The sequence below is a fragment of the Notolepis coatsorum genome (genome assembly GCF_963971535.1).
Source record: "Notolepis coatsorum genome assembly, chromosome: 10".
NCBI lineage: Eukaryota > Metazoa > Chordata > Actinopteri > Aulopiformes > Paralepididae > Notolepis > Notolepis coatsorum.
In genome coordinates, this window is record NC_140174.1 from 119,599,728 (window position 1) to 119,627,543 (window position 27,816).

General features: G+C 43.4%; 1 protein-coding gene across 1 annotated transcript; it reads left to right on the plus strand.

The window, feature by feature from the left end:
- The first annotated feature begins 48 nt into the window (after positions 1-48).
- Positions 49-27,455, plus strand: rnf214 (ring finger protein 214). The gene is made up of 7 exons (XM_084323729.1): positions 49-127; positions 1,753-1,849; positions 4,301-4,545; positions 6,580-6,713; positions 11,909-12,137; positions 13,949-14,158; positions 26,011-27,455. The coding sequence occupies exons 2-7, from the start codon at positions 1,765-1,767 to the stop codon at positions 26,824-26,826; spliced, it is 1,719 nt and encodes a 572-aa protein (XP_084179855.1). The 5' UTR covers positions 49-127; positions 1,753-1,764; the 3' UTR covers positions 26,827-27,455.
- The last annotated feature ends 361 nt before the right edge of the window (positions 27,456-27,816 follow it).

Below are 27,816 nucleotides of genomic sequence, written 5' to 3' on the forward strand. Positions count from 1 at the left end.
ATATATATCCGGGTTGTCCCCTCACGGACACCGTAGTTTGTGTTTAGACTTGAACTGGGAAAACAATAAGATACAACACCGCGCTGTTTCCGAGAGAGGAGAACGTGTTCTTTATCAAACTATAAAAGTAAGAACTAACATAGTTGTTGTTGTAGTAATAAGTTGAGTTTAGCTAATATTTGAGAGGAAGACTGAATCTCCACGTTGTGTGTTAAGACTAATCTATAACGAGCGGCGTGTGCTTCGCTGGACAACCCAACACAGCTAACGTAACGTTTGTTGAATGATGATTGACAATCCGCTTATTTTGTGATTTTTATCTGCGTTCTAACTTGGATGCCACTCCGCTAATAACAGAGTTGTTGAGTCAGTATTATTCTCTCTTTGAGGGAACATGTTGTGTTTAGATCGATATATATATAATCGTGTGGGCTAGCTAGCATACTAACATACCGAGCACGTTACGTCGCACTCGCTGCCCTGCTGCTGATGCGTTCGACGGTGACTCTAAAGTCAGACATTCCAGAGTTTACCACCAGGAAGTCAACTCGGGCGGGTTCCATTGATTGATTGATTGAAAACTTTATTAACAGATTGCAGAATATACTATGAATTGAAAATGGGGGACCCTGATGTAAACAAGACAAACGTCTTTCTCTGGTCTCCATTCCCTTAACAAGTGTGTGTATTGAGCCGTACTGTATTGTACCCATTCTGCAATCTGTTAAATAAAGTTTTCATTCATTCAGAATGGGTACAATAATGTACAGCTCAATACACACAATTGTTAAGGGGATGCAGACCAGAGAAAGACTTCCGTCTTGTTTACATCAGGGTCCTGATGGTATGTCATAAATGTCTAGATGCAACAGTACTGTCTACCTGTATGTCATTATATGTTATGATGAATTGAAAATGGGGGAGCCTGATGTAAACAAGACTAAAGTCTTTCTCTGGTCTGCATCCCCTTAACAATTGTGTGTATTGAGCCGTACTGTATTGTACCCATTCTGCAATCTGTTAATAACGTTTTCAATCAATCAATACGGCTCAATATGCAGACCAGAGAAAGACTTTCGTCTTGTTTACATCAGGTTCCCCCATTTTCAATTCATCATATCCACGATACCCGACTTTACGAGTTGTGACGTGCCACTGACCCTTCACATTGTGTGGCGCATGAGACATAATCAGACATTATATGATGTTGACGCGCTGGGATTCCTAAAAACCACCCAAACCCAAATTAAGTACTAACTTAATGAATAAAACGTCACGCGTGTAGACTCTGTTCACGTTAGTTAGTTAAACCAGACAACCGACATACTTTGGAGTTGCTCCACTTTCAATTCCATATAACGCTCACTAGCTGTTCGAATCTAACTTAACGTTACTTTTGGAGTTATGTAAAACAATAGCCCCTTTCGAGACTGTGATGCATGCCAACAAGGTTTGGCCGAGTGACTCCACAGTCCCTTGCTCCTCAATAGGAAACCACCCTAGATTTACTCTGAAGAACTGGTCCGACGCGAAACGTTCATTATACAAGTATCGCAGTGAGTACCTTTGACATTTCTCTGTGATACGATACTTTTCGCGTTGGACCAGTTCTTCAGAGTAAATCTAGGGTGGTTTCCTATTGAGGAGCAAGGGACTGTCGATTCACTTGGCCAAACCATGTTGGCGTGCATCACACTCACAAAAGGGGCTAGTAAAACAAGGATAACTTTCCATTTCATGTACATTTTGCAGTCAAGCTAGCTAATGATGGACTATGCCTGGGAGTCATTATCTTCAGAAGATGGGCCCCACAACCCTTACACAACGCTGGAGGAAAAGGTGAAACGAGGTAACGTAACTGCTACATTGAAGAGGGTTGTCCATATTTGTAGTCTGCTCTTAGTTCTGTGTAAGGGGCAGTCAAATGGTGCAGTGGTCTGATTGATTGATTGAAAACTTTATTAACAGATTGCAGAATGGGTACAATACAGTACGACTAAAAAAAAAAAAAAAAATCTAACCCTAACTAACCTTACTGTCATGCACTTGTCCTAATAAACTAACCTACACTGTAACACGCAACACTTTGATGAACATTGTTACTCAGCTGATAGAGTTGTACCCTTCCTGATGACTTGTCGTACAGAACTTGTAAGTCGCTTTGGATAAAAGCGTCGGCTAAATGACTAAATGTTAATGTACAAACAACTGCTAAGAGGATGCAGACCAGAGAAATACTTTTGTCTTGTTTACATAAGGGTCCTCCGTTTTCAATTCACTAGTCTATCCACACTAGTACAAACATAACGATTAACGTTACATCCACAACGCCCCGTTATGGTGAGATGGCCAGAAATAAGTCTGATCAAAATGGGCTTCATTTATATATCCAAAGCGCTTTACAACTTATGTCTCACATCCACTCACACACCGACGGCGGAGGCAACCATTCAAGGTGCCATTCCTGCTCATCGGGAGCAGTTAGGGGTTACGTGTCTTGCTCAAGGCACTTCAACACGTTAACCCTTTGGTAGTGTGGTAGTGAAAGGGTTTATGTTTATTAGGATCCCTATTAGTCATCATCAACGTGTTGACTATTCTTCCTGGGGTCCTCACAGATATTCACATACAAATATGAAACATGCAGTGTAAATCAGTCATATATCTCATACATAATCAATAGAAAATAAAACAAAAGGGCGGCTAAGTGGTGCAGTGGGCAAGGCGCTCACCACCAATGCGGGAGACGCTGGGTTCGAGCCCAGCTCTCCGCATTGCTATCAGCTTGGCTGGTCGTTCATACTAATACAATTGGCAGTATTAGGGGGTGGGAAGCTGATGGGTGGGGATCGGACGTTGTGGACAGCGACTCCTACAGGTCAGTTGGTGCGCCTGCGCAGCAGAATCAGGAAGCGACGGGGGCGGCGTGCCCTCAAACGCAGACCCCCGACGCTGAGAGATCGCGCTGTGCAGGTGAAAAGATGCGACTGCTGCTTCCTCGAGTACCGGAGGGGACACGTGATGTAAGGCTTAGTCCACATTGCAGCCGGCTTGTGGGAGGCATGGCCTAACAGCGTTCGAGACAGGGGAGGGTAGAATTGGACGATACGAAATTGGGATGAGAGAAAAATAGAAAATGGGAGAAAAAGTAGATAAAAAAAAAAGAAAAAAGGGTCATGTGAATCCATTTAACCATACCTTTAAAAAAAAAAAGACTAAGTAAACCGAAGACATTTGGATAACATGGCTGCAGCTACACTCTTATGTGGGCAAAACAACGAGAGCCTTTAAATCAACAATCAGTGAACACAAATGTGCTGTGAGAAATTCAGATGTTAAGTCGTCGGTAGCTCGACATTTCTCTAAGTGTAAACATACCGTCAACGATCTCAAATATATGGGACTAGAGTTAGTACTCAGGCCAGCGCGAGGTGGAGACAGACACAAGTTGCTGTTGCAACGTGAATGTTATTATATCCACCTGTTCAATTGCATCGAACCTAGAGGAATGAATGAAGAGAACGTTTTAACCGGTTTCCTCTAACCTCCTTACACCTACAGTGTTATTTCTGGTTTTATTAAAGTTGTTTGTTGCTAAACAAGAGGCATGTTTCACAAGGAAGCCCAATGTATAATTTGAAACTATTTAATTAAATATGTAAAGGGGCTCAATTAGCCCTAGAAATTAATGGGCATGTTATATGTTATAATATCAAGTTTCTGGTAATTTTGTTTTGTTTTGTATTGTTTATAATATAGATTGGTGTTAGATATAGATATATCTATATATATGTATAATCTATGATTGGACTCTACTTTGATAGGTCATTCCTTTGGTCACATTGCACCGGCACACCTGCGTTGTGATGTCATTTCCTGCCGTGTCATGTCATGTAATTACCTGCCAGGTGTATTTAACTACCATCTTGAGTGTATTGCTAGCCATATCACTGAAGAAGGACATTGTCCGAAACATGTCTGCTATCTATTCAGGCTGCCATTAAAAACATTGAACCTGAGTGCTGATCCGGCTACCCTGCTTTTTGATATACTGCAGCTACACTCATGCATGACATGTTGATTTCCTTCCGGATTATGGCTCTTTTTGAAACTGAAAGTGAAAGGGTTAAAGGCTGATGTGTGAGCATGGGTGTTTGTTTGTGTGGGGGGGGGGTTGTTATCAAGTGAGCACCTTCCATTACTGGTTACTTGCCAACAACCGTTGAGCCACAGGTTTTACATTTTTTTTTAATCTAGCGTGTCTGTCGCTGCCCAAACGTTTATTTCCGCCCCCCTTTAGAGCCGAGGTGGTCGAGCGCGCCGCAGGGGTGCGACCAACACGCAGGCGTCTGGAGCGCGCAGCCGGCGGAGACAAACACGGACGCGGCCTGGGAGACCAACATGGCCGCCCTGGAGGAGGAGTGCAGCCGCCTGGCCGGACGGCACGGGGACCTGCTGAGGCGACACGAGGAGGAGGACGCGGGGGACGGGAGGCGCAAGGACGCCCTGGAGAAGAAGAAGGAGGAGGCGGTCTGTCAGCACAAGGTAGGAGGGGGCAGTCTGTCTGTCAGCACAAGGTAGCAGGAGGCAGTCTGTCGGCAGGAGGTAGGAGGGGGCAGTCTGTCTGTCAGCACAAGGTAGGAGGGGGCAGTCTGTCTGCACAAGGTAGGAGGGGGCAGTCTGTCTGTCAGCACAAGGTAGGAGGGGGCAGTCTGTCTGTCAGCACAAGGTAGGAGGGGGCAGTCTGTCTGTCAGCACAAGGTAGCAGGAGGCAGTCTGTCAGCAGGAGGTAGCAGGAGGCAGTCTGTCAGCAGGAGGTAGGAGGGGGCAGTCTGTCAGCAGGAGGTAGGAGGGGGCAGTCTGTCAGCAGGAGGTAGGAGGGGGCAGTCTGTCAGCAGGAGGTAGGAGGGGGCAGTCTGTCAGCAGGAGGTAGGAGGGGGCAGTCTGTCAGTCAGCACAAGGTAGGAGGGGGCAGTCTGTCAGCACAAGGTAGGAGGGGGCAGTCTGTCAGTCAGCACAAGGTAGGAGGGGGCAGTCTGTCAGCACAAGGTAGGAGGGGGCAGTCTGTCAGCACAAGGTAGGAGGGGGCAGTCTGTCAGCACAAGGTAGGAGGGGGCAGTCTGTCTGTCAGCACAAGGTAGGAGGGGGCAGTCTGTCAGCAGGAGGTAGGAGGGGGCAGTCTGTCAGCAGGAGGTAGGAGGGGGCAGTCTGTCTGTCAGCACAAGGTAGGAGGGGGCAGTCTGTCAGCACAAGGTAGGAGGGGGCAGTCTGTCAGCACAAGGTAGGAGGGGGCAGTCTGTCAGCAGGAGGTAGGAGGGGGCAGTCTGTCAGCACAAGGTAGGAGGGGGCAGTCTGTCAGCAGGAGGTAGAGAGAGGCAGTCTGGAAGTATACCCTATGAAGAGTAAGCCTATGTCACGATAACAAATTTTGCTGGGTGATTAATTGTGCCGGAAATGATTGCGATAAGCAATATTATTGCCGTTTTGAGAGCATTTTTCACTAATATGATAATGGCATAATAATGCAAGGAAACCGTTTCAAAGTGCGATACACTTTTATTTCTAGAGAATATTAACAAAATGATATTTAACATTGGAATTGGAAGACATTTTAAATATCCTAAATAAATAAAACAAACTATAAAATTGACTCTCAGCCTCTGTTAACAAAATGCACTGTAATAAAAAACCAAAACAATATATAAAATGGACTCTCAGTCTATGTTGGCAAGTAGCAATGTTTTGCTACTTACACGTTAATTGAACCAGTAGAGAGTAGGGCTGCATGATTAATCGATTTTAAATCGAAATCGCGATTTGAAATGATGCAATTATCAAATCGCAAAAATCATTTTATTTTTATTTTATTTTATTATTTAACCAGAAAGTCCCATTGAGATACAAGATTGGTTTGGGAGAGGCAGGTAAGGGGTTTTAGATTGTGTGTTGTGAAGTTTAGACTTCAGAGAGGGAGAGTAAAGTACAGAAAAAAAGGTACCGGTATCGATTCCCAGGTAAAAAGAAACATTTTCAGGCTCGGTGTCCCGAAAAGACCCATGCGTAGGCCAGATGCAAGCCGCATTTTACAATAAACATCTGTGGGGCTGCTTAAACATTTTTTATAATTATAATCGCAAATTTAATTGCAATCGCAATATCTGTCCGAAAAAACGCAATTAGATTATTTCCCAAAATCGTGCAGCCCTAGTAGAGAGAGAGCGAGCGAGAGCATAACATGAAGAGGCAGTCTTTCAGCACAAGGTAGGAACAGGCAGTCTGGAAGTATACCATTGACGGGCACATTGTATAATAATAATAATAATAATAATAATAATAATGCAGTGACGGGTGCATTGTATCCATTGATGGGCACATTGTATCCATTGACGGGCACATTGTATCCATTGACGGGTGCATTGTATCCATTGACGGGTACATTGTATCCATTGACGGGTACATTGTATCCATTGACAGGGACATTGTATCCATTGACGGCTACATTCTATCCATTGACAGGTACATTGTATCCATTGACGGGTATATTGTATCCATTGACAGGCACATTGTATCCATTGACAGGCACTTTTGGATAAACTGGACTCCCTGAACGTGAAGCTGCAGTTGAACAACTCTAAGGCGGCTCGCAAGAGCTTCGCCGCCAAGAAGCAGGAGCTGAGCTCGGAGAAGAAGAAGACTGAGGAGGAGGAGAGCAGGTAAAAACACAACCAGGATACCGGTCTGGAAAAAGGATTTTTTTTTGTTTTTTTTTTTTTGTCTTTTTCCCCCTCCATTTTCCTCCGATTTTCTCCCATCCCAATGTTAGTCGTATGCCAATTCCCAGTCCCTTCCTGGTCGCTGCGCACTTACCCCCCACAGTCAGATCATCTGGGAGAGTGGAGGCTACCACGTGCTTCCTCCGACACACGTCCAGCCAATCACCGCTTCTTTTCACCTGGCAGCGCGGATTCTCATCGAGAGGGCGTAGCGTGTGGGAGGACCACACTATCCCCCTCGAGTTCTATCCGCGCTTAGCAGGCGCCCCGACCGAACTGTAGGAGTCGCTGTTTACAACGACCCGGACCCACCCCGCCAGCTTCTCCCACCCTCTAATACAGCCAATTGTATTAGTGCAGACGGCCAGCCAAGCTGGTGACAACCCCGGAGCTGTGAGCTGGATTCGAACAGGCGAATCCAGCTCACAGCTCCGGGGCTGGTGACGAACGCAATCTCCGCTCGGCCACCTAACCGCCCATTGGAAAAAGGAGTTTTGACCATCGCCAGGAACCGGAGTCTGGAGAACTGTGTTGGTGGGAGTCTGTGAAGTGTGATTAGTTTAGTCGGTATGGTGACTGGTACAGGGAAGCCGTCGATGGTGATGTTTGGAACTGGGGTGATTTTGGTGAGGGTGGATTTGGAGCCGGTGTATATATATAACATACAATTGTCGTGGTGCTTTTTATATATAATATAACACGCATACAATTGTCATGGTGCTTTTTATATATAATATATATTAGGGCTGTCCGTTTATCGCATTAATTAGATTAAGTAATTATACAGCAAATTATCGAGTTATGAAAATTAACTCAAATGTATTACAATTTTAATTTTTCTTTTTTAAATCTCATTCATTCCATAAGAATGTAGAATACACATTACAGACTTTTTTTTAATGTGGCCGATTTGCATGTTCTTGGTATCTGATTCTAGGGACATCTATGAATCTCAGGGAATGTATTGCCAGTGTCAGAAATACTGTGGGCTAGATCCACAAAGAATGGATTGCACGGTGCAAGTTGCACCCTTACTTACAATTCATTATGAATTGAAAATGGGGGACCCCGGTGTAAACAAGACGAAAGTCTTTCTCTGGTCTGCAACCCCTTAACACTTTAAGGACCAGCCACAAGTTTATACGTGTTACGGTGCCATGCGTTGTGGACCAGAGCCACGAGTTAACTCGTGGCGAGTTGTTATTGTTTTATTCCATATTAATAACGCTATTAACGTCCCCGATCGACTTGCAGGACCTACCCGCATATTTGATTTTTGAAACATGCAATACCGGCCAGATCCGCTTAGGGGCGCCATCGCTCCACTGCAGTATCATTGAGGGCGATTGAGAATATTTTTTTTTACTGTCTGTGGGCGTTTCAAATGAGCCTCGATCCCAGCCGAACATACTCCATCTTTGATCACGTTACCGAACGCAGATTTCAGCCTGGAATAATGGGATTTATGATCAGCCAATGGACATATCGATCTACCAGATTCCGATGACTAATGACGAAATGCTGCCGGCGATCACATGGGCTGACGGTAGGATTCTATTCCCCCAAATTACAGCTGGATTGGACATTGTTTTAAAACGCAACGTGATCGATCAATGAAAATGGCTACTTGAACGCACACTGTATTGCTAATCAATAATAGTAATCGGCGTCCCCCGCCGCCCCCATTTCATCCATAGATGCTCTGTAATAGTCCGGATGCTACGCATTTTGTTTTATTTCATTCGTATATATACAGCAGAAATGGCGTTTGATATAACGTGACTAGCCTTTAGCCTATTATCTAGCTCCCCAGAAAAAAGACGAGGTGAAAACTGCGATCAACCTTATGATTGAAATGTAAACAGACGTGGGGCTGTTTGTAGAGCTAAATCTATACTTTATAGTATTGCTATCTGTCCATTCTCATTGTCAATTGAGTCCATAAACCGTCCCTTCAAAATGGCTTAAAGAAAAAAAAATGTCATCAATACGTTCTCATTTTATAGCGCCGTGAATATAAGCGTTATACGGGATTTGGTCTAGTATATTTTCTGGGAGGCGAGATAAAGGGCTAATAGCTGCTAACGTTATATCCAATGGCATTTCCGTTTTACAGATGCTACAGTTAAAACTCAAACTGCATATGATCGGCACGATCCTCAAGCATGTATGCATGAAAGGGGTGGGGGGGCGGGGACGTTGTTTCTTATTATTGATTACCAATAACCGCGTTAGCCTCATTAGCCTCATAGGCCGAACGCCTGGTTGAGTATCATAACAATTCCCGATTGGGCTGTACTTTACGTGTTCCGGTGGGATCCCCCGAGCATTTCCCCGTTATCGATCGCCATCTGGTAGATCGATATGTCCATTGGCTGATTATAAATCCCCTTATTGCATGGTGAAATCTGCGATGCAAAACGTAATCCAAGGTACAGGCTACACATATAGAATCCAGCTACTGGAAACTAAAAAAAAAACTCAAAAAAATGAATGCTCCCTTCAGCCACAGTGCACACTGCATTACCGCGATAGCGCCCCTAAGAGGATCTGGCCGGTATTGCACTTTGTCGAATTCAAAGAGTAGGGTAAATCTGCAGTGCAGCTCGGCGACCTTGAATAGGTTATTAATATGGAATAAAAGCAATAACAACTTGCCACGGATATATCCGTGCTTCTGTCCACAACGGGTCGAATCGAAACACGGAGATCTCCGTGCTTGGGCGGGATAGTGTTAACAATTGTGTGTATTGAGCCGTAGTGTATTGTACCCATTCTGCAATCTGTTAATAAAATTTTCATTCAATCAATCAATCTGCGCGGTGATTGATTGAATGAAAATTTTATTTAGAGTAAATTGTAATGAACCAAATGAGAATATCAATACATTTTTTTTTATCTTTGACTGTGAATAACACCATGCTTAAATTGACCAGACCTGAAAAATCTAAGCAAATTAATAGATGGAAGATTATTAAACAGAAGGTTTTGTAGATGCAGTACTAAATTCTGCCATCCGGACACATGCAATTTGAAATATGATTATAGAATATCAGGCATAAAATGGTTATGCGATTAAAATGCGATTAATTAATTAATTACAAATCCTGTAATTAATTAGATACATTTTTTTAATCGCCTGACAGCACTAATATATATATATATATATAACACTAGGGGTGTAACGATGCGTGCCATTAGCGTTAGCCACGCTTCTAGGCCTCTTTTCTTTTGGAAAGAATGATACTAAAAAATATATATATTAATACTTTTTCTTTTTTTTATATATAATTATATTCGACTAAGAGGTTGGCCAGTCGACTACGGCTCCTTTCGACTGATTAGTCGACTAATCGATTAACAGGGGTCAGCCCTAATAGATATATATATATTAGGGGTGCACGATAGTGATTTTTTTACCCCGATATCGATACCGATAACTTTTTGCTCCTCAAGACCGATACCGATAACCGATAATATATATTTATTCTATTATTTTTTTTTTTTATGTATATTCCTGTAGTTTTTACCTAACCAGATTTATCATGACATGAGCGTTACTACTATGAACAAAACAAAGCCAAGAGAACAGTTTTGACTCTTGAAATAAAGTGACTATTTATTTTTACAAATAAATATTTGAGTCAATCACAAAATTCACAATCCGTCAATGTCATTAACAATGTGTTTCCCTGAACAATGAGTGAACTAAAAAACCAACAGGTATTGTGCTTTGTCAGCAGATAAAACATTTGACGCTATAGGAGAGGAGACTGTTGTGGTCTTGGTCCATGAAACAACTATTACTTGGCATTTATAGGACAGCACGCCTCAAAAAGAATTAAATAAACCAAACAAATCATCTCTGTCAAACGTCTTTCATTTTGCAAACGCCTCGTCAATAGGTACAAGCCGCGCCGGTTCCTTTGCAGCTGGCTTTGGATTAGCTTAGCCTTTAGCTGCTCGTCGTCGGATTTTAATACACCATCGTAGCGGTGGTGATGTTTCAGGTAGGGATGGGTACCAAATTCGGTACTTTTAAGGTACCGAACCGAAACATGTCGGTACTACCGAGTATCGATTCAAGTGAGATACTGATTATTTTAATTTTTTTACCTTTTTTCTTTTCATGTCAACGTTCACACGCACAATATATGCTTACCTAGGATTTGACTTGATTCAACAAAAAAGCAGTCGGAGCAATGGCAAGCCGAAAACGGTCGAAATTGTAGTTATTTGAAGTTTGGATTTTTTTCACGACTGAGGTAGGTAAATACATTTTTTTGAGACTAAAGTACCGAAAAAAGGTACCGTCAAGTACCGGTATCGATTCACAGGTACCGGTACCGTATCGGTTCAAATGTGAAAGGTACCCATCCCTATTTTCAGGTGACTTATTAGGTTGGATGTGTTATAGCTTGTTGCCCCTTTCCCTCCTCGTGGAACTTCTGTATTTGTTACAAATAGTAGTATTCTGAATGTTACGTGACTACGTCACAGCCAGGCATGAGAAAGGGAGTGCTGGATTTGTGAAAAACTCCCTCTTCCTAAACCACACGCTAGCAGTCGTACCACAATACTGGCAAAACGGGTGGAGCCTACAGTAAAAACAAACGCCCTTCATCCCAATCCACCCACACTGGATTTCTTTTAACCAAAAAATGTATTATATATTATCGGAGCTATCAATAATGTTATCGGGTTTATCGGGATGATGTCATAATTGCTGATATCGACCCGATAATCGTGCATCCCTAATATATATAAAACACATACAATTGTCATGGTGCTTTTTCATTCAAAGGACTACATTCTTGTCTTTATAATACTTCTTTATACAATCTAACAATTGTGTGTGTGTTTTATATATATATATAACACGCATACAATTGTCATGGTGCTTTTTCATTCAAAGGACTTTTGTCTTTATAATACTTCTGCAAGTAATTTTTTTTAGATCAACTTAAAAAAATATCTGCTTTTTTTTTTTAAATATATATATATATATCACTGACAACGGTATAATAATAATAATAAAAACATACCTTTACACGGGACCCATGACCGTATGCCTTTATAATATCCATCCATCTGGCCCATAACGCTGACCCCTCCCTCCCCCCCCCCGCCCCCAGGCTGACCAAGGAGCTGGAGGAGAGCGAGCGGAAGCTGATGCTGCTCATCGAGGAGCACAGCCAGGAGAAGGAGCGCTGGGAGCGCGAGCTGGGCGAGCTGAAGAGGGAGATGGAGAGCACCAAGCAGGAGGCGCAGCAGGCGGCCGGGGCGGCCTCGCGGGACGAGATCACAGCGGTGGAGGCGCGCCGCGACGTCACCATGGCTCAGATCAACACCTGGCTGAGAGAGGTGTGCGGTCGCAGCCGTTTCTCCTAGGGCTGGGCGATATGGCCAAAAAGTATATCACGATAACGATATGATAATGTTATCATATCACTCGATATCGATAATTATCAAAGTATTAAAAATATTTTTTATAATTTTTTAAACGGATGTATGTTTATTTTGCAGCAATTCTTTGTCGTTGCCGCCATCTTTAGTGTTACAGCCCCTCACACTCCAGTTCTCAGGCTGCAGCTGGTTTGAAAGCGAAAGTAAACCGGCTTCTCTGCTGGCTGTGGCTCCAGGGGAGTTGAATAGTTCTGGCTCTGCTAGTTTCTTTTCTATCTTTTGGCGCTTTTTTGGTGGACAAACCACCGCACAGTGCACAGTGACTCGCGACTGGAGTACAGACGGTTTCAAACTGTATTTTAAATTAGAAAGCAAACTAAATAAATGGACAAGAAATTTGTATTGTCATTTGGACAAGCAAAGCCATTACCTTAAGTTGCAGGCAAGAAAGAGAAGTCTGTCCACTCTCTGGTTTTAAAACTGCCCTGTTGCAGGTCACAAACATTTGATTTATTTATTGACTTTTTTATTTTTTTTTATCAATCGATATCGATTATTAAAATATATCGCAATAATTATCGTTATCGTTTTATCGCCTAGCCCTAGTTTCTCCTGTTCCTCCCGTTCCTCACGGCCACTCTGGGCTAGTGGCGGTTTATATTAGATTAGATTCACGTGTATTCACGTCATTATGAAGAGATTATAAAAGGAGATGTATTTCTATTGCTGGGGTTAACTTGTGGAACGATGCTGATTTATAAATGTAAGAATAAGTCCAGTGTTTCCCCTACCATTGCCTGTGTTTCCCCTACCATCTGTCAAGCATTAGCGGTCTTGCCAGTTTGTAGGCCTGCTAGCGTTAGTTGTCTCGCCAGTTTGTAGGCCTGCTAGCGTTAGCAGCTATCGGCATTAGCGGCCTTGAAAACGATAAGCCAATCGATATTGGCTTTTTTACCGGTATCCGATATACCGATATTGTCCAACTCTTAATTTCCGATACCGATATCAACCGATACCGATATATGCAGGATTTCCCCCCCAAAAAAACTGAATAATTTCAGGTAATTAACATTACATATCTCGGCGGCTGGGTGGCGCAGCGGACTAAGCGCTCGTCACCAACGCAAGAGACACTGGTATCGAATCCGGCTGTCAGCGTGGCCTCCGGCTTGGCCGGCCGTCGTACTGGCTCAATTGGCAGAGTCAGCGGGAGGGAAGCCGGTGGGTGGGTCCGGGTCGTTGTAAACAGCGACTCCTACAGTTCGGTCGGGGCGCCTGCACAGCGAGGGAAGGATCTAAAGAGAGGTAGTGTGACCTTCCACACGTTACACTCTCTGTGAGAGTCCGCACTGCCAGGTGAAAAGAAGCGGTTGATTGGCTACACATGTGTCGGAGGAAGCATGTGATAGTCTCCGCCCTCCCAGACCGACGGTAGGGGGTAGAGTGCGCAACGACCAGGAAGGGGATTGGGAATTGGCATAACAACTAACATTGGGAGGGGAGAAAAACGGAAAAAGAAGGGGGGAAAAAGATAATAATAAAAAAAAACATTACATATCTCTTGTCGTGGAATTAACACAACATTATGCATACTTTTGACAATAAATAAAATAAGAATTTGTTCTTACTTGCTTGTCTGGGTAAATAAAGGTTAAATAAATGTAAAAAAAAAAAAATGAAAACCGATAATTTCTGATATTGCATTTTAATGCCAATATCGGCAGATAATATCGGACATCCCTAATTATTATTATTGTTTGTGTGTGCAGGTGGGCCAGTACCTGGCCACCCTCGGGATGGACCACTCCCAGCAGCACACGCACAAGAGGATGGAGTGGGAGAAGCAGCAGACCCTGGTCCGGTCCAGTCAGGCCGAACTCCTGAACCAGTTCCAGGAGGTTCTGGAGCAGCTCCGGCAGGGCCGCGAGCTAGACGGCCTGCCCCCGATCAACGTGCCCTCCCTGCCCCCAAGCCCCATGGTGAGCCCCCCCCCCCCCTGTCTTCCGCCTTGTCATAGATATCTGACCATATTAGTAGTGCTAGTTCTCAGTAGGGATGGGACTTTCTAGCAAAAGTGCTATTCGAAAATAGCTGGTTCTTAAGTCAAGTCAAGTTTAGGATTAGACGGGGGCCCACTCTATACGGCCAGCATTTCATAATAACCTTTCATTGTGCGAGCTAAATCTATACTTTATATTATTGCTATCTGTCCATTCTCATTGTCAATTGACACTATAAACCGTCCCTACAATATGCCTTAAATAAAAAAGATTTTCATCAATACGTTCCCATTTTATAGCGTCTTGAATATGAACGTTATAGCAGAATGTTCTGGGGTATTTCCTGGAACGCGAGATATAGGGTGCTAAGCTAATAACGTTAAATCGAATGGTGTTTCGGCTATAGACGAGCTCGAGTTAAAACTCAAAATCCATATTGTCAGTATCATGGTCCACCATGAATGCATGAAAGGGGGGGGGGGGGCGTCGTTTCTGATTATTATAATTATAATTATTAGAGATGTTCCGATACCATTTTTCCCTTCCCGATCCGATTCCGATCCGATACCAGTGCATACATAATATTTTATTTTTTTAAAGTATATTATATAAATGATACATTTTATTTTTATTTTTTTTATATACAGCTACAGATACTGCTTTATATATACTGTTTTTTAGTAATAACTAGAAAGTAATGGTATTTATTCAACAACAGGTGATTGTATAGATTAGTATTAGTATCATTAATCAATGAGTACGGGGCTGCGGCACTGCAGATATACCCTACTCCAATGATCCGCACGGACGTTAGACGGTGTTGCACTTGCTACCCAGTCTGCTCGGGTAGCAGATGCTCTGGCTAGTATTAACGTTTATGTTGTGATTTTCGATGCAAAATAAATATTCAACATTCTCTTTTGAGACTCCGCCTCAGACTCTTATCCTTTGGCACTTGGAACTTGCTGTACTTTGCTTGCAGGTCTGCAGCCATTATTGCTGGATTATGAATAGCACCAACTTTAGCCAAGGTACCGTTATCAAGCTAAGCTAGCTGACCTAGCTCGTCTTCCCCGCATTGACATTTGATAACATTAGTCAGCTAACGCTAGTCAGTAGCTACTTGACTTAAATACGATTCACCGTGGGTGCATTATTGTTGATAGACGGACAGTGTCAGGTCCTGGAGAAAGGACAGGCGATCATCTGATTTGATGTAACGTTAAAGTGGATGTTGTTCCAACTAGCTAGCTTCTCAGCTAATGCTATAATAACACCAGCAAGCAAAACACATCCCGTCCGAGCTCCCCGTCACATTGCTCTGTCGGGGACAATGGAATTTAAGAAAGTGTATCTGCTGTTAAAATGACAAACAGCATCACACTTTAAAACACGTTCATTTTATAATCCTCACTCTCCGCAGGAGATAAATTACGTCATGGGATCGGAGGCTACACTGTCGGCATACTCGCCGATACCGATACCAGCATTTTAGGCAGTATCGGAGGCATTTCCGATACTGGTATTGGTATCGAAACTACTCTAATAATTATAATACTACCTTATGCATACTGTACCTTATGTGACACTGTGAATACTGTGAATATATATTTCAGTTAGTTAGATAGTAAATTATATTGACATTTGTTTACACTGCTTGTGTTGTTTTTACTACCTGTACCCCCCTTCCCCCATGCTGCTATGATGCCTGAATATCCCCAAGGGGATCAATAAAGGAATATCTTATCTTATTATTGATTACCAATAACGGCATTAGCCTCAGTAGCCACATTCACGGATCGGCTGGTTGGGTATGATAACAAGGCCTTATCAGCATGTAATTTACGTGAAAAAGCTCTTACCTGTGGCCGGTTGGACTGCAAAAAGGATTTCCCATTTATCGATCGCCATCTGGTAGATCCATATGTCCATTGGCTGATGCTATATTCCTTTACTGCACACTGAATTCAGCGTCCCAAAAACGATTCTAGGCGATCGGCTACACGCATAGCTCAGGGTTTCCGTTAGATTTTTTTTTTGCCGGTCTGAGTGTCCGGTAGATTTCAATCTACCGGACAAATGGGATCAATTCCGGTCAGAGTTTATTGAGCTTAAAAACAATTGATAGGCCTATATAAAGAATGACATCCTCAAGGCATTTATAATATTTTAACTTAAAACTAGGCTACTTTTGCGTATATACAGTCATTAATATATTCCAAATAAAATAAGTCCCTCGAGACTTCGTGCTGCTGCCGACGTTGAGGTGTCGGTGGGCAGTCTGCCCGACATTAATAAACAGCAGTCTGTTATAATCACATTTTTATGAGCTAACGAATTCCGTTATATTGGACATTTGTATTAATTATATCAAGCGAAGAACTGAGAAATTTGGCAGAGAGAGACGGCAACATTATCGTGGGTTTGCGTGATGACTATCTCCACCTCCCAACGACTTGGTGCTGGTCATAATGTCCGGTGAAAATAATTCCCTCTAAGCACAATTAGATTATTTGAATTGTATTAAAATAGGCTAAAATTAAATGGCCTATGCGATGAACGAAACAATCATTACATTTGTTTCATCGTTGCTTCACCAAGCAGGTCTAATAATGACAACGATGTGTCAGCGGGAGCTTTGTGCTGGATTTGCGAGAGCATGCAGCTGCAGAGCCGCAGAGCAGCAGCGTTTTCAGGTCCGGTCTGGGTACCGCTCAGCAGCGCCCCCCACCCAACAGCTGAATTGCCAATGGCTGAATTGGAGTATTGCACTGTGCGGGCACAGCTCTGTGGGTTCTGTGGCTCTGAAGCTGCATGCTCTCGCAAATCCAGCACTAAGCTCCCGCTGACAACATCGTTGTCATTATTAGACCTGCTTGGTGAAGCAACGATGAAACAAATGTAATGATTGTTTCGTTCATCGCATAGGCTATTTAATTTTAGCCTATTTTAATACAATTCAAATAATCAAATTGTGCTTAGAGGGAATTATTTTCACCGGACATTATGACCGGAGAGATTAAATATGTCGGACTTCAACAGATTTTGTCGGTCAAATACCGGTAATTACCGGCTAACGGAAACCCTGGCATAGCTTTAGGCTAACAGAAAAGTCCATTCAAGATCAAAAAAAGAAAAAACACCGGTCTGTAAATGGGGAACACTGCATTATCGAGACAGCGCCCCTATGAGGATCTGGCCGGTAATGCACTTTTCCGAATTCCAAGAGTAGGGTAAATCTGCAGTGCCGCTCTGTGACATTGAGTAGGATATTAAAATGGAATAAAAGCCAAAACAACCGTAACACGTATATATACGTAATTGGCCCTTTAAGCATGGCGCCGAAACACGTATATATACGTGGTTGGCCCCGAATGTGTAAAAAGACAGATTACTCGATTTTTTATCGAAATCGCGATTTGACATGATGCAATTAAAAATCGCCAAGCCTGCAATAAAAGAATTTAAATAAAAAAATGTCCTCCTTTGCAAGGGAGACCTGGCCAAGATGACAGCAATAACATTGTAATTGTAATACATCACACAGCAATCAAATGTGCGATACATCACACAAGAACATGATAAATGTGCATGTATACAATATACAATACATCACATGTAAACACAAAAACAAAGCAGAATAGTCTACATGATAGTAAAAGTGTGGGCGGCTACATGGCGTAGTGGGCAAGGCGCTCGCCACGAATGACGGAGACGCTGGGCTTGCCTGTTTGAGCCCAGCGCTCCACATTGCTTTCAGTTTAGCTGGTCGTTCATACTAATACACATTGGCCGTATTAGGGGGTGGGAAACTGATGGGTGTGGATCGGGCGTTGTGGACAGCGACTCCTACAGGTCGGTTGGTGCGCCTGCGCAGTAGAATCAGGAAGTGTCGGGGGCAGCGTGAGCCTCCCACGCGTTACTCCTCGCCACAGAGATCGAGCTGCGCAGGTGAAAAGATGCGACTGCTGTTACCTCAAGTACCGGAGGGGACTTGTGCTATGTATGACTTAGTCCACATTGCAGCCGGCTTGTGGGAGGCAAGAAACAGCGTTCGTGACAGGGGAGGGTTGAATTGGATGATACGAAAATTGGGATGGGAGAAAAATATAGAAAAATGGGAGAAAAAGTGGATAAAAAAAAAAACAAAAAAAATTATAGTAAAAGTGTATAATACAGGGTAATACAGTAAATTTGCTGATGTCTTGTCTGACATCAGAGGAGTTTTGATAGTATTTACTGAGGATTGCCAGATAATGTTGATATTTAAACAATACAAAATAAATATACATGATCATGCAACATAATTTTTTTTTTGTAGGAACAGTTTGGGAGAGGGAGGTAAGGGGTTTTAGATTGTGTGTTGTGAAGTTTAGACTTCAGAGAGGGAGAGTAAAGTACAGAAAAAAAGGTACCGTTGGGTACCGGTATCGATTCCCAGGTAAAAAGAAACATTTTCAGACTCTGTGTCCCGAACAGACCCACCATGTAGGCCAGATGCAAGCTGCATTTTACAATAAACCTCTGTGGGGCTGCTTAAAAAAATTATTATAATCGCAAATGTAATCACAATCGCAATATCTGTCAGAAAAATCGCAATTAGATTATTTCCCAAAACCGTGCAGCCCTAATTGAGTGCCAGCCATGCGGAGCGCTAAAAGCCTCTGTAATCCACCTCAATGATAGAGCTCTCATATTTGCAAACGCATAAACTATGTCTTAAATTATGGCTATGTGTCTAATCTGGCCGTCGCTTACCGTAATCGGTTCATTTCCGTTTTATACCATTTTGAAAAACGCTATTTTTTTTTAAGTTTCAGGAAAATATAAAGATTGTGATAATCGCCCTTTACTGGAATATTCTAGAATACACAACTTTTTTTCTGCCTATTTATGAATCGTTTTCAAATAAACGCTAGATTATCGATAGTATATGTGTACTTATGCACGCTATAGAAGCGAGCTGAAAAATCGATTCTCTTATTTCCTGATCAGCACACACGCACACACACACACACATAGGGCACACGTTGATATCTCTGTGAAAAAAGTTCTGATTATCCTAAGACTTGTCAAATAGATTCCTTACCTCAGCTCAGATGTTCTCCAAAAAGATTATTCCAATTCCTGATCGCCATTCCAAATATCGATTGCGTTTATTGATCCAATCCTGGGTACTGGAAATATGTATTCCACGCTGTTTTGGGGCTCGGCAATGAATCCGAACCTCTCGGGTGACGTGCCCGAGAAGTAAAATGAGGAAGCAGGATTCTCCCCCCCCCACCCCCATGTGTTTCATTCAATCCATTCCAAAGGGGTGCAGTACCACAGGGAGAGACGATAGGGGGTGGTATTTTCCCAATGGAGCTCAGAGAAAGTTTGCAGCACTAACGTGAGACTAGATTGATGAAATATGAATTCAAATCGCTAATAAAAAAAAACACGGTATCTCGTCGCTGGCACTCAAAGTGTTAATAGAATGGATCATTAAAATCAAAGGGTATTGCACATAAATAGGCACTTCTATCAACTGGTTTTAATAAACAAACAGAAACGGTAGCATGTGCATCTTTTAGATCAATTAGGCTGTCTCTAAATATAAAAAGGAATGAAATAAGAATGGGTTGCAAATTTTTTTTGAATATTCTAACCCATCCCTAGTTCTCAGTGGTAGTCCCTCTTTGCGCCGCCCCTGTGCCTCAAATAGATCCGCTATCAGCTCTATCTTTAGTCTTTCAAAATGTTCAGTTGCTGCTATCGCTATCAGCTCTATCTTAAATTTTTCAAAATGTTCAGTTGCTATTGCATGCACTCATCTGTGTTTCACTACACACATGAGTGCATGCTTACCAACTGTCCGTCTGCAACACTACTATCACCGACATCTAAGAAGGGAGATCCCCCCTTGAATTGCCCTTCTAAGGTTTCTCTCCTCCACACTGCCTGTGGTCAGTGTTGGGAAAGCACTTTCTACGTGAACTAGTTCAGTTCACTGTTCACAAATTTTAAAATGAACTAGTTCAGTTCATAGTTCATAATTAAAAATGTTGAACTAAAGTTCATGGTTTCAAAAATGAACTAATTTATAGTTTATAGTTCTTTTTTCAATACGTTGCTGCGAGCTATTATTTGTCAAATTTATTGCCACAACCCATAATAGAACCACAGAATACTGGCATTTCCATAACGCTTTGCTGCCGCCCATTCAGTCCACACTAGTAGCAGCTGCAGCTTTCATCTCTACAGTATATTTTCAAAAACACGAGGAAAAACGTACTGCTTGAATGGTCTTTATTAACACATCTGGCGCCAATAACGTTGTACAACGTGTTTCAAGGTCATGCTAATTCTGCCATTCCACGGCGTATGACGTTATTGAGATCATATTTCATTTTTTTGCCATGGTATTCATAATTCCCTCACCCAGCCTCGGCTGATACAGTGGGAGCCTGCACAACTCTGCAACGCTTCAATACTGCTGCCTGGTGGTGATCGGGCGAGTTACAACCGGAAATGGATCTCTGGTGATCTCCGTGCACCGGGGAAATGCGTCCGGCACTCGCATATTGTTGCGGGACTCTAGAAACACATCCGTACATATGGATCGCTGCCATAACTCAATAATCGACATGATTTGGGCATTTATTATTATTATTATACAAACCGGAAATGGATCTAGTCGATCCACGTCAAATAAGTGGGATCCTTTTCCTCCAGTCTCATCGGCGAACGGTAAGAGGACGCTGACGTCATTTTCAGTGTGATTGTTTATTATTATTAATGCAAACTGCTCTGATCAATATATCACCCATACTACATAAAGCATTTACTGACGATCACGGAATTATAAACGACCCCCCCCCCCCGTTCATCCGCGCATGATCAGTCATAACGTTTAGGATCATGTACAGTTGAAATTTTTAATATAGCGTGTATCGGCAACAAACGGCAGTTGATAATCTATATGCGTTTATGCCTATAACTCACGTTCTAGGAATTACTGCAGAAAACGATAAAAACATATTTATATTCTAGACGGTATTTTCGTATGAATGAAAAAGTATAACGTTCCTACATCCTGAACGATAGATAATCGATGTTGAATGGGCCATAGTAATGTCAATTTAGCAATACAATTAAAAAAGTTATAGCCCTGCAAAGAAGGTGAACATCTCCATAGTGGTGGCAGAGAGTGGTATGAGACGGGCAAACTCCGTGGCAGTTAATGTGTTAAGTATAATAATCTAAATATACTTAAAGTACCAAAAGTGAAAGTAGTCATTGTGCAAACATATAAATGTGCAGACAATCCCGACATAACTCTGTACTAACAACACGAGGTAGGAACCAGGCTGAGGTATGAAACTAAGGTTGTACCTCAAAGTGCAAAACATTTACTGACTTTAACTAAAACTCTTTTAAATGCTCATACACAGACGTCATAGAGTCTGACTCTGAGCGAGTGCAGAGCCAAGTGCGAGTGCAGCTGCTATTCTACCAGACTCCCCGAAGCCCCGCCCAGAGCGGTTGCCAGAATGGGTGGTTTTCCGCATTATTTTAAAGCCTGTTTACGGTGTGTTTTAACTGGGTTTTCGGCTGAAAGGCATATGAAATCTGACACACTTTTGAACGCCGTTATAATATAGTGCTGAGAATGAACGCACTTTTGAACGCCGTTATACAGCGCTGAGAATGAACGCGTTCTCAATTACGTTCATCTAGCGGAAAAAACACCCATTCAGTTCACGCGTTCACGAACGATCGTTCATTGAACGTGTTCAGGTACATCACTGCCTGTGGCGCATTTTTTCTAGGGATGCACTGAAAATTCGGCCACCTAAAATTATCGGCCGAAAATGGTTAAAAAGGCTCTTTCGGCTTTTGGCCGAAAGGGTTTTAGCACCGAAAATATATCACAGAATGTCAAAGAACAGGGTTACGTAACGTTCGTAACCTAAAGTGTTGTTGTGATGATGTAATCAAAACTAGCAACGTGTAACGTGAGCAGCTTGGCAGCTCTTCCTGCGTTCTGCAGCCTGTGATAACTAACTCCTCTTGGGAGTCGCACTGTTTCCATGTAAACTCCGCGAGCAACACATCCAATAAATGCGTCTTTAACATGCTTTATATCCTCGCCATTACTATATGCCCATCGCGGTTAAAACCTTTTGAACTAACGTTAGCGTTAAGCTAGCTAACGCTTCCATTCCTCTTTGACCCGTCTCTCGTAAGCTACGTCATCCCCCGCTAAGAGTCATGGGAGATGTAGTAAATACAACAGTCCTGTGTGTGTGTCTTTATGCAGATCGTTATGCAGTTTTAAAGCACCATGGCTTTGTTCTGAATGCACTTTGTTGTAGTTATCCTACAGAGAAAAGAAAATGCACTTGACTTTAATGCACATTTTGTTGTATGCAAAGAGACAATTTTTTAATTGTACAATCTTTCAGCAGTCAGTCTGGAATTAATGTACCGGTATCAAAGTGCTGAATAAATGTTTTATGGGCCCATAATAGTTATTATTAATATTATTTAAGTTAAGTTTTGCCATAATCATGTCTTTTGCCATAATCAGGTAGCTGAGAAAAAAATATATATACATTATATATATATTAATCATTTTCGGCATTCGGTTTTCGGCCAACTGTTTCCTATTTTCGGTATCGGTTTCGGCCAAGAATTTCCCATTCGGTGCATCCCTAATTTTTTCCTATTGCTAGGTATTAGTGAGTTTTTCCTTGCCTTCACGTGGGGTATGTCTGGGAGTGTTTGCATTCATTCATTCATTCATTTATTTTGCATTTATTTTAAATTGGTTGGACCTTATGGTGTTCTTGTTTTGTTCTTGACTTGTTATGTTTCTTCTTGACTTGTTTAACACTTTGAATGCCCATCACGAGATATCTCGGGTTTATCAGCCCGCCCTGTTTTTTTTTATTAGCGATCTGAATTCATATTTCATCAACCGAGTCTACCGTTGGTAAACCAGCTCCACCAGGCGCTCAGATGTGAAAAAAGCGCCCCCTATCGTCTCCCAGATGGTAATGCACCCTTTTGGATTGGACTCAATGAAAATGTATGAGAGAGAAAAACTCTGGAATCCACATTTTACTTCTCACGCATGTAACCGGAGCCGATCAGATTCATTGTGGACCCTCAGCACAGCGTGTAATATGTGTTTTACAGTATACACGTTGGATCAATAAAAGGATCGATTTTTGGAATGGCGATCAGGAATTGGAATAATCCATTTGGATACCATCTGATCTCAGGTAAGGAATTGTTTTGGACTACTTTTTATTTTATAAATGTTCCACAAATAAGGGAAGGACTCAAATATACCTGAAAGTTCAGGGTTTTATTTCAAAGTCTGTCTACAGACACCAGTGTTTTGTCTCCTCTTCTGTGTTTTATTTAAAAATAGGTCTACACAGCCAGTATTTTTTCTCCTCTTCATAAGAGTTTGAGGTTTTCCTTTGTTATAACGGGTAAAAACAGCAATAAAAAGTCAAAAATTGTCTTTTTGTTGCTTTATAATTCCATTAATGCAACAACCTGTGTGCTATAAGTATAAAGTATAATAAATAGCAAATTACTTTGGGTATGCAATTGTCAGGCATTTTATGCTAAATGTGGGGTATGCTTGGGGATATATAAAACGTTATACACTTATCTTCATTTTAAGGGTAAATAGGTTGTGCGGCTCCCTGAGCATTTTATTTTGTGGGAGGGGGGAAAAGTGGCTCTTTTGATAGTAAAGGTTGCTGACCCCTGGGTTGTACCAACACTGTCTATGTCTCAAATTCAAATTTTTGCGCATTCCTCCGCTTCAGATGAGACGAGGTCCTCCCCCAGTGAACTAAGCCATTCTGAATTTAGCGTATATGTGACGTGTAAGAATTCTCATGTGCATACCTAACCCATTCTGTGGTTGTAGCCACCGCCCACAATCAACAATGACCAAAACGGAGCGAGTGGAAATAATGCGGAAGCGGTTCTCCCTGTCAGACACTTGCACTTCCCCAAAAGAGAGAGGGAGAGAGAGAGGCTCATACGGAGCGATCTCTCCTCTGTCTCTCCCCCTGCATTTGACACACAGCCTCGCGTCTCGAAGCGCGCACACGCGTATTCCAATCCGTGCAATAATATTCACGGGGTATATATTGTCATTTGAAACAAGTTACCAATGTATTGTCCCGTGGGATTATGCCCCCCCCCCCCCCGCGCGGCAAAATGTATTAGTCCCTCTCTATCTCTCTATATCTCTCTCTCTCCCCCAAAAGGTATCTGCCAGTGCAGACTGTGGGTGACTGTCACTCAAAGCGCATTGCGAGTATGGGCGGAGCCCAGCCAAAAACAGCTTGGAATCTTGAAGGGCAGAAATTGCTGCTCTACAGTACTTGATTTAGAAATACAAAACAATGAATTAAAAAAATATATATAACATACAGATGTGTTCCATAGACTCACAGGAATTGTGTAAAATTGCTCAAATAGTGAAAGAAATAGTAAGATAGTTCCCCTTTAACTCATTCTGCGCCAATGATGAAAAAAGTCTGGTTATCTCGCCGGTGGTTGAGCGCCAATCACGAGAAAAGTCGGGTTTTAATCGTTATTTCTTTTATTCGCTATATCTATTCATAATTCTATATCTATTCATAATTCATCCATCCAGCCTGATGTTATCATTGGGAATGGCTCTGAGATCGCAAACGGCCAATACCACCGCCTAACGCCTTGCGGCCGGTATTGCACATCATTGGAATCCCTCTGGTTTGGGCTGTGCAGCGATCTAAGAAGTCCGGTCCGGGTTTTCCTTCTCCATTCCAAAAGGGTGCATTACCATCTGGGAGACGATAGGGGCATCTGAGCTCCTGATGGGGCTGGTTTCCCAACCGTAGACTCGGTTGATGAAATATGAATTCAGATCGCTAATAAAAAAAAAAGAAAACGTTATTTGTCGTCGTGGGCATTCAGGGGGCGGGCTGATAACACGTGTTATGTCGTCCGTGGCATCCAAAGTGTTAATAGGATCTATGTCTCTAATTCTCATATTGGCGCATTCTTCCAATTCTCTCACAATATTCACCCTCACTGAACTGAGTCATCTGAAAATGTGCATATCTGTGATGTCAGAGATTTCTCAGCTGCATAATAATGTGGCAGTTGGCACCAGGCCACACAGTGGTTGGAGCCCAGCCTCAAAACGGCTTAAGATCTTGAGGTAGAAAAATGCTGTTTTTGAGTACTTGATTCGAAATACAAAACAATTAATTCTTTTGAAAAAAACCTTACAGAGGTGTTCCATAGACTCACAGGAATTGTGTAAAAGTGCCCAAATAGTGAAAGAAAGTCAAATAGTTCCCCTTTAACCTTTATTTACCCAGGCAAGCAAGTAAGAACATTCTTAATGTAATGTTAATTACCTGAAATTATTCAGTTTTTTGGGGGGGGGGAAACCCTGCATGTATCGGTATCGGTTGATATCGGTATCGGAAATTAAGAGTTGGACAATATCGGTATCTCGGATATCGGTAAAAAAGCCAACATCGAACATCCCTAGTTACATTGTATCAAACTATCCTCAGATTTACATGCTATACTATGTTATTTGATACTATCTTGTCTAGCACAGTCTCTGGAGCGTAACAGTAAGAAGCATTTTGTATGAAAGTATTCTGTACTTCTGTATGACAACTATTAAAGAAACTTGAAACTTGAGAAGTGCAAAAAAAACGTATGTGTTTCGCAGTTTCTACGAATCGAGACATGATGGAATGTGTCCCGTCTTCTGTCTAATGGAGACGCCCCCCTCTGCCCTCTCATCATAGGTGGACCTGATCGTCAGTCAGATGATGGTCCGTCCCATGTTCCCCATGGGCGGGGGGGGCATGCCGTTCCCTGGCCAGGACCACCCGCACTTCCGAGCCCCGATGAGGCTCACCGCGCCCCCGCCGCACCCCACCAGCACCATCCCCCTGGGCCCCGGTGGCTTCTACCCTTCGGCCCCCTACCCTCAGAGCATGCCCCCCCACCCTCAGGGCATGCCCCCCCACCCCCAGGGCATGCACCCCCAGTTCCTGGCCACCGTGCCGCCCCCTCCTCCGGCCGTGGCGGCAGCGGCGGGCAAGCTGGACAAGATCCTGGACAAGCTGGGCGCACGCTTCCCCCGGTGCACGCGGGAGCAGATGATGGCGGCGCTGCAGCAGATCAAGGCGTCGCGCGGCACCATGGCCGGCCTCTCCATGGACGCCATGACTGAGCAGGTGGCGCTGACGCTGGCCCAGATGGAGAGGGCGGCCCCCGGGCCCATCAGCAGGCCTCTTCCCTCCCGGGCCGCCTCCTCATCTGCCTCCTCCACCGTGCAGGTCGGGCCCGGGGTCCACCTGCAGTACGCCCCGCCGTCCCCGGGCCTCCCCGCCCAGAGGTCCACGCCTTCCCCGCAGAGACCCGCCGTGGTCTTCCAGACCCGCGCCCCCCCGGCCCCGGCCGCCAGCCGCAAGCTGTGCCTGATGTGTCAGAACCACGTGGACACGGACAGCCAGTACCCGCTCAGCTGCGCCCACACCATCCACAGAGACTGCATCAGCGTCTGGCTGCAGTCCAGCAAGGACAACGCCTGTCCCTTCTGTTCCTCGTCCTATTAAAGCTGCTGGAAGTGGTGTTTTTTTTCCTTTCTTTTTTGTTAAAATGTGTTTTAAGATAATAGCTCTACATTCAGACAGCCATCACTGGTATAGAGTGTCTGGACAGTAACATGGGTCTCCCAGTCCCTCCACTCAGCAGTAAACAGACATCACTGATACAGAGTGTCTGGTCAGTAACATGGGTCTCCCAGTCCCTCCACTCTGCAGTAAACAGCCATCACTGATACAGAGTGTCTGGTCAGTAACATGGGTCTCTCAGTCCCTCCACTCTGCAGTAAACAGACATCACTGATACAGAGTGTCTGGACAGTAACATGGGTCTCCCAGTCCCTCCACTCTGCAGTAAACGGACATCACTGATACAGAGTGTCTGGTCAGTAACATGAGTCTCCCAGTCCCTCCACTCTGCAGTAAACAGACATCACTGATACAGAGTGTCTGGTCAGTAACATGGGTCTCCTAGTCCCTCCACTCTGCAGTAAACAGCCATCACTGATACAGAGTGTCTGGTCAGTAACATGGGTCTCCCAGTCCCTCCACTCTGCAGTAAACAGACATCACTGATACAGAGTGTCTGGTCAGTAACATGGGTCTCCCAGTCCCTCCACTCTGCAGTAAACAGACATCACTGATACAGAGTGTCTGGTCAGTAACATGGGTCTCCCAGTGCCTCCACTCTGCAGTAAACAGACATCACTGATACAGAGTGTCTGGTCAGTAACATGGGTCTCCCAGTCCCTCCACTCTGCAGTAAACAGCCATCACTGATACAGAGTGTCTGGTCAGTAACATGGGTCTCCCAGTCCCTCCACTCTGCAGTAAACAGCCATCACTGATACAGAGTGTCTGGACAGTAACATGGGTCTCCCAGTCCCTCCACTCTGCAGTAAACAGACATCACTGATACAGAGTGTCTGGTCAGTAACACGGGTCTCTCAGTCCCTCCACTCTGCAGTAAACAGCCATCACTGATACAGAGTGTCTGGTCAG

Coding starts and splice junctions, on each gene's coding strand:
- rnf214 (XM_084323729.1), top strand. CDS start 1,765: ATGATGGACTATGCCTGGGAGTCATTATCTTCAGAAGATGGGCCCCAC. Junction 4,546..6,579: donor AGGCGGTCTGTCAGCACAAG/GTAGGAGGGGGC, acceptor ATCCATTGACAG/GCACTTTTGGATAAACTGGA. Junction 14,159..26,010: donor CCCTGCCCCCAAGCCCCATG/GTGAGCCCCCCC, acceptor CTCTCATCATAG/GTGGACCTGATCGTCAGTCA.